Source organism: Anomalospiza imberbis, chromosome 7 (assembly GCF_031753505.1).
Source record: "Anomalospiza imberbis isolate Cuckoo-Finch-1a 21T00152 chromosome 7, ASM3175350v1, whole genome shotgun sequence".
NCBI lineage: Eukaryota > Metazoa > Chordata > Aves > Passeriformes > Viduidae > Anomalospiza > Anomalospiza imberbis.
Window position 1 is genome coordinate 20,915,089 of NC_089687.1, and position 13,198 is coordinate 20,928,286.

General features: G+C 39.7%; 1 protein-coding gene across 6 annotated transcripts in view; it reads left to right on the plus strand.

Annotated features, from left to right (window-relative positions):
• Window positions 1-13,198, plus strand: part of RAPGEF4 (Rap guanine nucleotide exchange factor 4) — a 148,505-nt gene that overhangs the window by 124,404 nt on the left and 10,903 nt on the right. For 5 of the 6 annotated variants that reach the window (XM_068195892.1, XM_068195894.1, XM_068195898.1 and 2 more), the window contains 6 exons: window positions 2,786-2,911; window positions 3,369-3,547; window positions 9,265-9,355; window positions 11,594-11,644; window positions 12,275-12,362; window positions 12,693-12,757. In XM_068195892.1, coding sequence (XP_068051993.1) covers window positions 2,786-2,911; window positions 3,369-3,547; window positions 9,265-9,355; window positions 11,594-11,644; window positions 12,275-12,362; window positions 12,693-12,757 — 600 coding nt within the window. The remainder of the gene's footprint in view (window positions 1-2,785; window positions 2,912-3,368; window positions 3,548-9,264; window positions 9,356-11,593; window positions 11,645-12,274; window positions 12,363-12,692; window positions 12,758-13,198) is intronic. The other variant, XM_068195893.1, reaches the window with a different exon arrangement.

The following is a 13,198-nucleotide window of genomic DNA, read 5'->3' on the forward strand; positions in this document are numbered from 1 at the left end:
AACAGAACTTGATCCCAGTACTCTCTCTGTCACAGTGAGCCTTCAGGAAGAGCTGAGTATTGTCACCAAGACATACAGTAATTCTTCATTACAGAATTATCTCCTCAAAGTCATAGAGATATATTTTCTAAGATAAATGTTATCAATTAAAGCATTCTGGAGATTTGATTCCAGCAGTAAATTCCTTAATTTTTTTTTCTCATCCCCACAAAATACTGTGTCAAAATCGGAGACAATTCTAAGTAGAATCACAGAAAATATTCCTGGTAGAAAGTCTTTTTTTTTTTGTTAGGTAGAATTGCTCATAAATACTTACAGTTTATACAGTCATTCTAGCTATCTCCATGGGGTCTGCTTTTATAGAGTTTGATTTGACTGTACTTTTTGTTCCTTTTATTTCATTAAAAACAAATGTCATTGCCAAGTCATGTCAGCATGAACTCTATTACTCCTAGCCTTGTTTCAGCCTCCTGTATGCTTTTAACAAGCCACTTAGTATGTATGCCTGATTTCTTTTATGGATATGGTAAAATCTATTCTTTGCTGCTGCTTTCAATTTAGTAACCAGGGAATGCACATCCAGCATATGTAGTTCCATGCAGAGATACCTCTTGTTCAGCTTATTAAATTCTGGTGTTCCCTTAAGGTTAATTAATCCTGCCAAGTAGATACCCTCATGGGGCATGCTACTGTAAAGCAGGGGTGTTGCATCAGTAAAACTGTGCTAGGTTCTTATTTATGGCTCTGCATTGTCTATGTACACATAGCTTTTGCAGCAAATTGTCCTGGCTTTCTGTACGTTTTCCCGGTGCTATTTACCATGCATCAAGTACTCAAAGTGCTGCAGGGAGCTCTAAGATACAGGGCTGCAATGTGCTACTTTTCATCAACAAGACTGAATTCAGTAAGAATTACAGAAGTACATTCAGCACTTTAAAAATGGTCCTCAGCACTGCATAGCAAATTACAGCCCCTTATCAGCTGCATTTTTTCAAAGAGGTATAAACAAATCAAAAAATGTTACAGCCTTAGCTGCCTCCCAGTTTAATCCTTTCATATTCCAGTTTCTGGCTGCTTCCTGTTCATGAACATTTATCCACATTACATTTGGCAATTCCCATGTGCAAATCGTTCTGGGTAGATGAATTTTTCAAATATGCTGTGAGTTTGCATCTAAGTGCTTCTTTCCTAGCCTTGGAAAATATGTGTTTGTTATGGTAACAGCTATGTTGTGTTCATCTCCAAATGGGGGGAAAAAGATATCTTTCAGTGTGTAGGCAGTTCTCTTTCCACAGATTTCCACAAGTTAGAATTTTCTGCACAAAGCTGCTGTACTTTTATTTCATATGTTGTGATAAACTAAAGAAGTTTTGTGTTTGTGCAAATCCCAATTCAAAGCAATCTGCATTTTTTTGTAATATTAATGGCTGCTCTGGATATTTTAGAGAATACTTTTCTGCTATTTTCTAAAATTATAGATGAAGCTTTTAAGATGATAATGTTTGTGATTTAGTTACGGGGTTTTTTTTGTTAGTTTTTATGACAATGATAATTGAAAGGAAAGTTTTCCCTAGAGTACAAAGCAAGAATTCATACAGCAGTAAAAGCCCTACACACTATGTGTTACTGAGAAAGTGATTTGATGTATTAATCCAGTCAGGCTTATTTCTGTTGCTAGTATATCACTCTTATATAAAATAGAATTCATTTCTTATATTGCAGCATCTAAATATGTCTGTTAATCAGGCAGACTCCAGTGAGTTTGTAGTGGGAAAGCAGCCTGTTGACAGTTCGTGTCCATCATTCCGTGTTTGACACAGGCGTGAGGAGCTGGGAAGCTCGTGTGTGAGCTCTGCCGCCCTCTCCTGGGAGCGCAACCGGTGACCCGCGCCTTCACGGCCGGCTCTGCGGCTGTTTCACCCTCCTGTTTGCCAGGGGCTTGGTTGGCAGTATTTTAGCAGCGCTGGTTCAAATACTTCACCCTAGTATGTACAACAGACTACTTCAAATCTGACTTGATCTCAAGCCATGTTTTAAATCTCTGTTTAATACTTCACCTGTGTGCAAAATCATAGATCACGTCTCATTTATTGGGTGGCATGGAGGTGCCTTTCAGAAATGTTCTGTACTTGGTTCTTTCTCATAAGACTGTGTTTATATCATTTTAATCAGCCTAGCCAGGAATTTGCAATCACAAATTGTGCATCACCTTTGTGTACTGTCAAAGAGAAAGTATGAGGTTTATTTTATTAGTGATCAGAAGATCTTGCAATCACTGCAGATTTCTGAAGCACGCTAGATGTAACAATTCTCATCATTAGAATCAGAAATACATAAAAGTATTTGGCTTTTCCTTGGTGGCCTAGTTATTTGTGTATGCGAAAAAGGAAACATAAAAGTTTTTTGGAAAGACCTATGCTCCTAAACAAACACACATGCTTTAGTTAGCATAACATGTATTATACATTCAGATTTTAGAACAATGTTAAAAATAACACACTGAGAACAGTCTGGTTTATTTTCTTACAGTGTCTCTGAAGAGCTTTCAGAATTTTCCTGACTATCCTGTGTTGATACTGGTTTTGCACTGGGCTTCTCATTTCCTAATACCTGCCTGTGTTTAAGAGCAAATTTCAGTTTTACCGCAATTTCAGTTTTACTGTTTGAAACAAGATTAGGAAAGTGGTCATACTGAAAAAAAAAGTTAGAAATATTATTAAATGAAAGCACCAACCATATGATTTATCATATCTAAAATATTTTTATAATATTTTCTTGTTTGTAGGCACCATTGCCAGAACAAGAAGGACCATCTACTGGTACAGTAGGAACATTTGAACTGATGAGTTCCAAAGACTTAGCACATCAGATGACAATTTATGACTGGGAACTCTTCAACTGTGTGCATGAGGTATGAGGATCTATCTGTTTAGCAGGTTAGAATCTATTAAAAAGTGTTTAACTGTACATTGTAGCATTGTGCATTATTTCCAAAACATTCTCCAAGCCTGATTTTCAAAAATTCTACAATAAAGCCACCTACAATTTTTGAAAGTGTAAGACATTCTTAATTTTATAGGCAAAATAGAAAAATTAAGTTGGACTTCTTTTGGACATGTGCTTGTTGAATTACTTTTGTTTGTTTTAAGTATTAAGCTGTTTGTATATAATCTGTAGTTACGCTTTTACTATGCCTCAGCTATTGTATACTGAATTTGTAACCTGAATCCTTGTCATCTGTGCAGCTATAATTGTAAACTAGACTGCAGAGCAAGTTTCAGGCTAGATACTTACCTGGTCAGTCTTAGTCTCTTTCCTTGAAGAAATGTCACTTCAAAAAGAATTCCAAACTGTTTTCTCTTTCCTAGCTGGAATTGATCTATCACACTTTTGGAAGGCACAATTTTAAAAAGACAACAGCAAATCTGGACTTGTTTTTAAGAAGATTCAATGAAATTCAGTTCTGGGTGGTCACCGAGATTTGTCTTTGCTCTCAACTCAGCAAGCGTGTTCAGCTGTTAAAGAAATACATTAAAATAGCAGCCCAGTAAGTATACAATCATATGGGAGCTGGAAGTGAGGTTCAGTGGAGTCAATGTGATTTTATTTTCTCTTTTCAGACAGCCACACAGAGTAGAGGCTAAAACATTCTGTATTTGGTAATTCTGTCTGTTTTCTTATAGGGCTGTATAGAACCTTGTTAACACACATTCTTCTTTCTTGTGCTACTCTCCATTGATTCTTGATCTGTGATCTCTTAGGACCATGTTTCTACATCAAATTTGTGAGAAAATATATTTCAGTTCATTAGGAGACTCCTTCCTTTACCCTTCCATACATTAGCAAATATTAGTATGTGAATTAGTAAATATTAAAAAATTGAGCCTAATTCTCCTGAAAACAGAAATGTTTCTGGTTCTGCTCAGGAGAACTATTCTCAGAATTGCCCTGAGTGGGAAAACCAAGAGGGGAGAGTAAAGAGATGTAGCATGGAGATGTTGACACTCATGTTACTTTCATTCTGTTTGGGATTTGCAGCAAGTTTGCTGATGATACAAAGAGTAGGGTCCTGCACCTGGGGAAGAGTAGCCCCGAGTGGCAGCACAGGCTGGGAGCTGACCTACTAAGGAGTAGCTCTGCAGAGAGGGACTGGAACTGTTGGTAGATGACAAGGTGACCATGACCCAGTAGTGGGCCCTGGGGACCAGGAGGGCCAGTGGGATCCTGGGTGCATCGGGAAGAGTGTGGCTAGCAAGTCAAGGGAGGTGTTCCTCCATTTCTATTCAGTTCTGGTGAGGCCACATCTGTAATACTGTGCCCAGTTCTGGGCTTCTCAGCACAAAAGTGACAAGGAGCTACTGGAGAGGGTCCAGTGGAGGCCACAGAGATGATATGGGGTCTGGAGCATCTCTCATAGGAGGAGAGCCTGCAAGAGTGGGGCCTGTTTAGTCTAGAGAAAAGTAGACTGAGAGGAGATCTCATCATGCATTCAAATATCTTGAAGGGTGGTGCCAAGAGAATAGTTCCAGACCCTTTTCAGTGACTGACTAAAAAGGGAGCAGTGACTGACTTCAGAGGGAGCAGGGGGTATATCCATGCTCTGCATAGGTACAGATTTTTATTATTGTTACACTCACCCTCCCTTTCCAGCTCATGCTGTATTTATTAATGTCTGAAAAACAGTTTGCTGAGGTCTGTAATGTTCGTCTATAGCTCTGGGCATTGTAGCTAGAAGCCTTTAGGCAGTTCTACCAACAGAGATGCTGTTACTTGCAGTTAAACCAAGGTTTTAACTTTTTTGCATCATTACATGGAGTTGTGTAAAAGAAGAGATTACTATTGCTGCTGTGATGCTGCCCTCCTCCCAGTTAGTAATTGCACATAGCTGAAGTCTGTGTTCACATCAAAACTGGGGATCAGGGTGGCTTCTTCCTCTAGGACACCCTGCTCTGCAAGTACCAGCTTCCTTCTGGGATCTACTTTGGGCCCTGCAGTTGGATTACGGCTGGTCAAAGCTGAAGATTTTAAAAATCTGGTGGTGGGCATGCAGGATCAGTTTTATATTTAGAACAGAGGACAGAATTTACCTCTTTAGTTTCTAAAAATACACACACCTCATATTCCATTATCTCACTGCACAGCACAGAAGTGGGAAGCTGCTGCCGGCCTGGCGGGCTGTGCCCAGGAGAGGGCAGTGGCACCCACACAGACGTCGGGGTCTTTCCCAATCTCAGGCATTAAATGAGAAATTGTTGAAATGTGGTCATTAAGATACAATAGTAATTTCCATAAGCACTTGAAATCAAGTGTCCTAAAAATTACAGTTAAATATCTCCTTAATAAACTGCCCTAGCCTGCGAGTTCCTCCGAGTCATGGGTTTAATCTTGTGCTATTTACAACAGCCTGACAACCTCCTGTTTACTTCCATGTTTCTGGTATCACTACAATGCTAAAAATAAATAGCTAAAAGCAGTCTGCTCTGCTGGGTCCTCTTTGTCTCCTAAAAGCAGAGAAATCTGAAGCACAAGATTTTCCTCTGTACAAACCAAGAGGGCAGGTTTAATTCCAGCTGCTGGAAAGGCGCTGGGGAGTTTTGCCAGGCTGCTGCCCTCTGTGCAGTGCTGCTATGGTAACAGCTGCTACACATGCACTAAAACAAACACAAAGTGCACCGAAGTTAGAGAGGAGAAAAAGCCCAGACCTTGAAGCAATATCTTTGAGGAAGTTTTGCCTGTGAAGATCCCTGAGACCTAATGAGAACTTTACCCTACCTAGAAGTACTAGACTCATTAGAAAAGTGTTCAGGGAGAACAGCTCAGTGCTGCACTATTAATCTTAGGCATGACTGGTGGTAACGAGATGCCTTGCACGTACTCATTTTCAAAGATAACTGCTACTGAGAAGCTTTTTTCAGTTCTGTGGCTTGAGGTGCAGATATCATTGCAGAAGGCACATCATTTTGTGTCTGCCACCCCATGCGCCCTTGATGTGTGCTCCCAGTCTGTGCAGGCGAGCGCAAGGCCAAGTGCTGGCTCCAAGTGCTGTGCACATGTGCTTTCAGTTCCAGGAGCCAGTGTCGCTTTAGCATCTGCTGGAAAAGGATGTAGGGGTTACCAAGTTCATCTCTTTTCTCCAGCTATTGTAGGAATGAACTTTCAAACTAAGGAAGAAGTGAACTATATTTCCAAGAGTGAGTTCTTCCCATATTAATTGTGTAAGAAAGTCCTTCTGGGATGTGCTTGCACATACTCTTACGGATATCTGCAAATGCAGTTTGTGTGCATTTTCTCTTTGTGGATATATCCACAGGCTATTTAGAAGCCTTTTTGTGTATCAGTGTACTCAGATACTTTCATTCAGATTTTGAAAATAATTTTTTCTGTACATGTGCATATGTTATAAGTCCAAGGAGCCTGTAAGAAATTTCTAAAATGTGTGTTTACAGAGAAAATGCCAAGATGAATATGCTTCTCTAAGTACAAAGAGACTTTAACCACATACATGTTTGTTTTGGAGACTAGAGAGTGTGTGTGTGTGTTTACTATTCATTCTAACAGGAAGATTTTTCTCGTACAGTCCATTCTGTGGGGCAGAGGGACCTCAGCTCTGAGGTGGTGCATTGTGGTGCTTTAGAGGATCCACTTTTTGACATTTTACATGGAGTTTATATGCAGTAGAGCCATTCACCTCTGTTTCTAGTGCCTTACAGGGGTCATTTATCTGGAACTGAGCTATTTATAGTAGTCCCTGTAGAATTTACTGAATATCTGGGGTAGAACATCATGTGTCTATATGGATTTTAACTGGGGCTTTGTCAAATTGTATTCCTTACCAGGGTATTTGGCAAAACATTTCCTTTTTAATATGAAGGTAAATTCAAATTAAATATTGCAGATACAGTTGCAGCTGCCTACTTTGTTTGAGCACCAGAACTGTGTGTTTCTAATTATTTTACCCTGCCGTAATTTATTCCTAATCCTGTCATGGGCTGTGGACAGTTATCCCTTTATGGATTTACTTGTGCCTAGGGAAGAGGTTATCACGGACAGCCTATCCTGTCTGCTTTTCATCTTTAGCTCCCCTCAGATCCACTAATGAGGCACTCCCTGACCTGGACTAGTAGATTAAGTTGATGTAGCTTTAGCATTTCAGTTTATCCTTTCTACCCTTGCTCACTGTCGCTAATCTGATGTGGAAGAATTTGTATGAGCAGCTCTGCCAGAAGATTTGAGAGGGCAGCAATCTCCCAACAGACCATCCAGCATATGGGAGAGATCATTTATTCACATGCTCAGTGTTCACACAGTGCAGACACAAGTGAGGCCAAGATCTCAAGGATTCACTCACTCAATACATCCAGGTCTGGTAAAATGGAGGTAGAGAAAAAATGGAATGGTGTGGATGGTGGAGAATAGGATGATGTGACAATTACGGAGTCAGAGAGTAGGATGAGATGATTGTACTAATTTTGTCTGAAGCTAAGGACACCTCAGAGGAGCTAAGAGCTTCAATAATGAATTAAAAATATGAGAATCACAGGTTGAATCTTGTTAAAGTTTTCTTGGTAATTCATGGAATCATAGAATAGTTTGGGTTGGAAAGGACCGTAAAGATCATCAAGTTCCAGCCCCCTTGCCATGGGCAGGAACACCTTCCATTAGACCAGGTTGCTTAAAGACCCATCCAACCTGGTCTTGATCCCTTCCAGGAATGGGGCATCCACAACTTCTCTAGGCAGGCTGTTCAGTGTCTCACCACATCAATGCCCTCCTTTACACTCACTCCAGCAGATCCATGTCCTTCATATGTTGGAGTCCCAGAGCTGGGCACAGCTCTGCAAGTGGGGCCTCACAAGAACAGTAGGGGAGAGCCACCTCCCTTGGCCTTCTGGCCATGATGCTTTTGCTACAGCCCAGGACATCGTTGGCTTTTGGGGCTGCGAGCACATATTATCAGCTCATGTAAGATTCTTGGCCACCAGCACCCCCAAGTACTTCTCCCCAGGGCTGTTCTCAATCCATTCTTCACCCAGCGTGTGTTTGTATGGATCGCCCCAACTTAGGTACAAGACCTTGAACTTGGCCTTGTTGAATTTCATGAGGTTCACACAGCCCCACCTCTTAAGTCTGTCAAAGTCTCTCTGGATGGTATCCCTTCTATACAGCATGTCAACTGCACCACACAGCTTGGTGTCATCACCAAACCTGCTGAGGGTGCACTCGCTGCCACTGTCCATGACACTGATAGAGATAGTAAACCCCAACAGTCTCAATACCAACCCCTAAGGAAAGCCAGTCACAGCTGAAGAAACAGAGACTGAGGTGCTGAAATTGGATGTTGGCACATCAGTTGAGAAAAATAAGAGATTATTTGCAAAAACCCAGTGAGATGCAGTTTTGTAAGGTTTTTTTTTTTCTGATAGGCTTTGTTCTATCTCTTCCTTTCCTATTGAGTCAGTGAGCCACCGAGGCAGACCCAGCTGAGCAGTTGTGTTGACTATGCCCATCAGATTGACTATACTCATCAGGTTGTATCTACTCCTTCATACGACATGTTGGATCTTCCGTAGCACTCAATTACATGTTCCAGTTTTTCCTGACTGATAACAAAATTCTTCTTTGCATTAGGGATGGAGTGTGACCTGGAGCTCCTTTTGTCCAGGGCCTCTTTAATGATGTTGGTAACAAATGGCTGCTCTTTTCCTGAAACATACTGGAAGTCCCAGTATCTATAAGTAATAGAAATCCTATACTGCAGGAGAGGTCACTGGCGTGGGACATCTCTAGACAGATGGTCTTCTCCCTTTAAAAAGACTCAGTGGCCCTGTAAAGTGCAATGAAGATTGCCTAAGGAGAGCTTCAAGCATTCATTAGCTGTTCAGGAGCTGTCAGCAAGTTCTGCAGCAAATGAAGTTAAAAACAGTTGTTTACACTGTTTCTGGTATCCCTTGGGACTGAGTTGAACCCAGTTTCAGGACTGTGTTTCCGGGTGGAGAATTGCTTCAAAGACTAGAAGTCCTTGCAGAAGCTGGCAGCCAGTGAAGTAGAAGAAGGGAGGTCATTTTAGGAGGGAAGGGAAAGAAGCCTCCAGAGTGTGGTGAAGTGCTAACACATTGGTGAAAAGGTGTCTGCAAGCATGCTGGCCAGGACTGCCTAAATTCAGTCACTTCTAAGCTAGATGCCTGGGTTCAGCTCTCTTAAGGTTGTCATAAGTACTGCTCTGACTGATATATACAACTTAAAACCTGGCCCTTTGTGTTTCAGCTGTAAAGAATACAAAAATCTGAATTCCTTTTTCGCTATTATTATGGGACTGAGTAATGTTGCTGTGAGCCGTCTCTCATTAACATGGGAGGTAAGTTGTTGCTAAAATCCTATTCCAGGAAGCTTGATGGGGACTTGTGCTTGTAATTAGCAAAAACATGAATTGGGCCTTTATTATTGATAAAGCTAGATCTACTAATTCAGCTTCTGACCATAAGCCTTAGCTAAGGCTGACAGTATTTGTTAGTAAGGCAGTATAGTACACCCATGGATGTGCTGAATACTCACAGGAGTTAACAAGAGTGACAACAGTGGCTCCTGTTGCTGAGCTAAACTGCCCAACAGGATGAGCAAGCTAGCCAGCTAACCTCTTAGATCAGCCCATCCTCTGTGTGCCTTCACTTTACTGGTGGTTCAGTGAGATCACTCCACTGATAATTCTCTTAAATTCATCCTCTGTTTATCCATATTATTTTCTGATCTCCACAAGGAGAGCCTGTGGAGCCCTGTTAAAATGTTGGTTTCTCCTAACCAGTTCTGGTTTTCTCTCTGACATGCATTTCCATGCTTACTGGCAGTTTGGTCTTCATTCTCAGAGCTTCTACCTTTTTCTGTGGCTTTGCTCTTTTGTATGAGTGTATAAAAAGGATGCAGTGTCCAGCACAATGTAACCACTGAGAACATACTGGTTATCAAAAGCAGTACAGATTTCAATGTGCATGCATTTTGTTCATTAGAAATTCAAAATAATTAGCATGACTGAGGTTATTGATGCAACTGAGAGCAAGATTTGAATACCTTTAAAAAAGTGCTCTGACACAGATCAGACTAACATGTCTGAGAGTACATCAGTCCCGTTTTCAAAAGTACGTGTATCATACAAAATCAATGCTACAGGCAAAGATTTACAGTTTCTCAAAATAATGACCTTTTATTTGTGGTTACCGAGAGGAGCTGGGAGAACCGAGACAGTACAGGACTATAGAAGAAGGAATTGAATGTATATACTACATACAGCAATCTGAAATGGGCACCAGGTCTGAGCTGGTAGAGGGGCACAGATCATTTGTACATGTGGAGAATTAACTTGAGATCATGGAAATGTTATCACACTCTGGTTCTGTAGAGCAGTTGGTTTAACAAGAGAGTTTCTGCAATTTGATTTTTAGCCAGATATATACAGAAAATACTTAAAGACAAACATACCAAGATCTGATTTTTTTCTATATTATCACGCATTTACATTAGTTGCATGCAGAAATTAGATATTTGCAGGTGCAAATGTCCAATTATACCACTTACTTCACAAATACCTAATCTGCATGCATATGCAAACTAGGCACACAGTTGTTGACACACATCATTAAAAATTAGGCCCTTGCTGTGGCACAGTGTAAATAGCTTGCTAGGGTACACACTCCAAATGTAGAAAGTATTGCAAAAATCATTTCTGTACTGTAAAGTCTCTATTATTTTTTAATGTCATCCACTGCTAATAGTAGACTGAATAATTCAGCAATACAGAGAATACAGAGAAATTTCTTACTAAAAATAACTGACATGTTCTGATTATACATAAAAATTTACAGTGATCTCTGAAACCAATTTATAACATATCTAATAGTCTTTAAAGTAAATTTATTTAATCTGTGTAACATACTATGCACGAGGGGGAAAGAAATTTTTTAGTAAAGCCCATCTCATCTCAATCATTGCATGATCATCTGACCATTATTCATTTGTGCAGGTATTGTGGAATGAAAAAATATTCATTAATTTGTACCCCAGAAAGTGATGGAGGACCTTTGCTGCTGAGCATGTCAAGATTTTTACTAATAAATGCATCAGCATGAGCAAAAAAAACCTCCTGGAAATGCCCAGGCCTGGATATGAATGTTTGCAAAGGGCAGTTCATCATAGGTATGAATAATTAAGCTGATCTGCCCCTACACAAGCTGTGTGTAAATTGTATTTTCAGATAGGCTATAATCAGGGATGTCCTGGAAGCATCCACATGAATTTCCATTACATTCTGAATTCAGTGATTGCTATGTGAGCCAAACAAAAATCTGAATCTAAACATCCCAAAGGACTAAATTCAAGTCAGGGTTTAAATCAGGATCCAGGTTTCATGGCTGGTCCCGTCTCTATTTTTAATCTGGTTGCTAGGAAACATGTTGTATTTTAGATTAGCACATTGTTAGAAATATCTGGCAAAAAAAGAGCACTTTCCTGACTTAGGGCATTGTAGAAGGAACTAGCATTTACACTAAAATTACCGCACTGATCTGATTTAATTAAGGTTTGCTATTTTTGTTTTTATTAACAGAAACTCCCAAGCAAGTTCAAGAAGATCTATGCAGAGTTTGAAAGCTTAATGGTGAATAGCAATAGATCCCTTATTCTGTGCACAATCTGAGATAATTCAGTTTCTGATTTGAATTCCTTGATTCAGAACATTTTATATGTCCTTGTTTGACTTTAAGAAGTTTATGATCCCATTTTAGAGCTGCTAAAACAAGTATGTATGACTAATAAATTATACTCTTAGGAACCTACTCTGAGAGAACTTATGTACCACTCAAAGTTAATCTGGGAACTCAGAAAAGCTTTATCACTTGTTTTCCAATAGTACATATGGGAAATTCTATTTTTCAACCTGGATTTTTCCAGGCAATACATTTTAGTGCTATAACATATGCAAAACTGGATCTGCAGCTGTAAGGAGGGAGGAAGAAATACGTGGTTTTTTTATGAAGAATGTTTTTGTAATCATGTCTAACCTAGCTATTTGGCATGAAAAAATGTTTGTGTTTAGTGGCTGCATTCTCATTGTGTAACCAGTCTGGCAGAATGATAAAAGGTGTCTGAATTTGCAGATGCACTTTTAAAGTCACAGGAAAATATAATGTTTTTAATACATGCCATGACATCTAAATTAATGCATATAGTGTCTTGATACATATAATAATACATATTAGTAATTATTTGATTTCTCTTTTTTTGTAAGGATCCATCAAGAAACCATAGGGCCTACAGACTAACTGTAGCTAAATTGGACCCTCCAATAATTCCTTTCATGCCGCTGCTTATAAAAGGTAAGCTTGGATGTTACCAGAATTATTAACTTGAAAGCTATTTGTCAAATATTTGAAGGATAAGAGTAGCAGCAAGAAAAAGCAAAAATCAGTCTCAGTGTGAGGTATGATCTTTTTCCATTATGAAGAGCATGACACAGAGACAAGACAAACTGCTTTTGTACATCTGGATATCATACCTCATTTTATTAGTCTTAGAAATGCTGCAGATTAAAACCTAAATGTTTTACTTTTAAAGCTGCTACAATTTTTGTAAGGGTAGATCATTCTGCTGTTTTGTATGGCCATGATTCAGAAATGGGCTTTTATGTTTTTTTTATTTCTATACAGACATGACGTTTACTCATGAGGGAAACAAGACATTCACTGACAATCTAGTAAACTTCGAAAAAATGGTATGTATGACATTTGAAAGGAAACTTAAAAATACCTCTCTGTTCACCTCTTCAAGAATGAACTTCTCAACAGTGACTTTCAGGGCTAGAGAGAATGAAGGCAGGACCAAGACCTGGCAAAAATAGCCTGCATTGTACACAGAGCCTGAGGCCTCTGGTTTTCTGGAAAACATCACAGAGGCGGAGAATAAACTGCCCACTGAGCCTTGCACAGCCAAAATGTTTCCTAGGAGAGGGAGTATCAGGGACAGGAAACAGAACTGTTAGAGACACTTTTTAACAGTTTGGGACCAACCTGTGTTTTTAACTGCTGTTCCTTCAAACAGGCCTGAATTGCCTCAGGCTGGGATAGTTCTGCATTGCTTCTTGGAGAATGAAAAAAGCATTGAAAAGAACTTGCACAACATATATTTTCTTCTTTCCCTTCACAGAGGAAAAAAG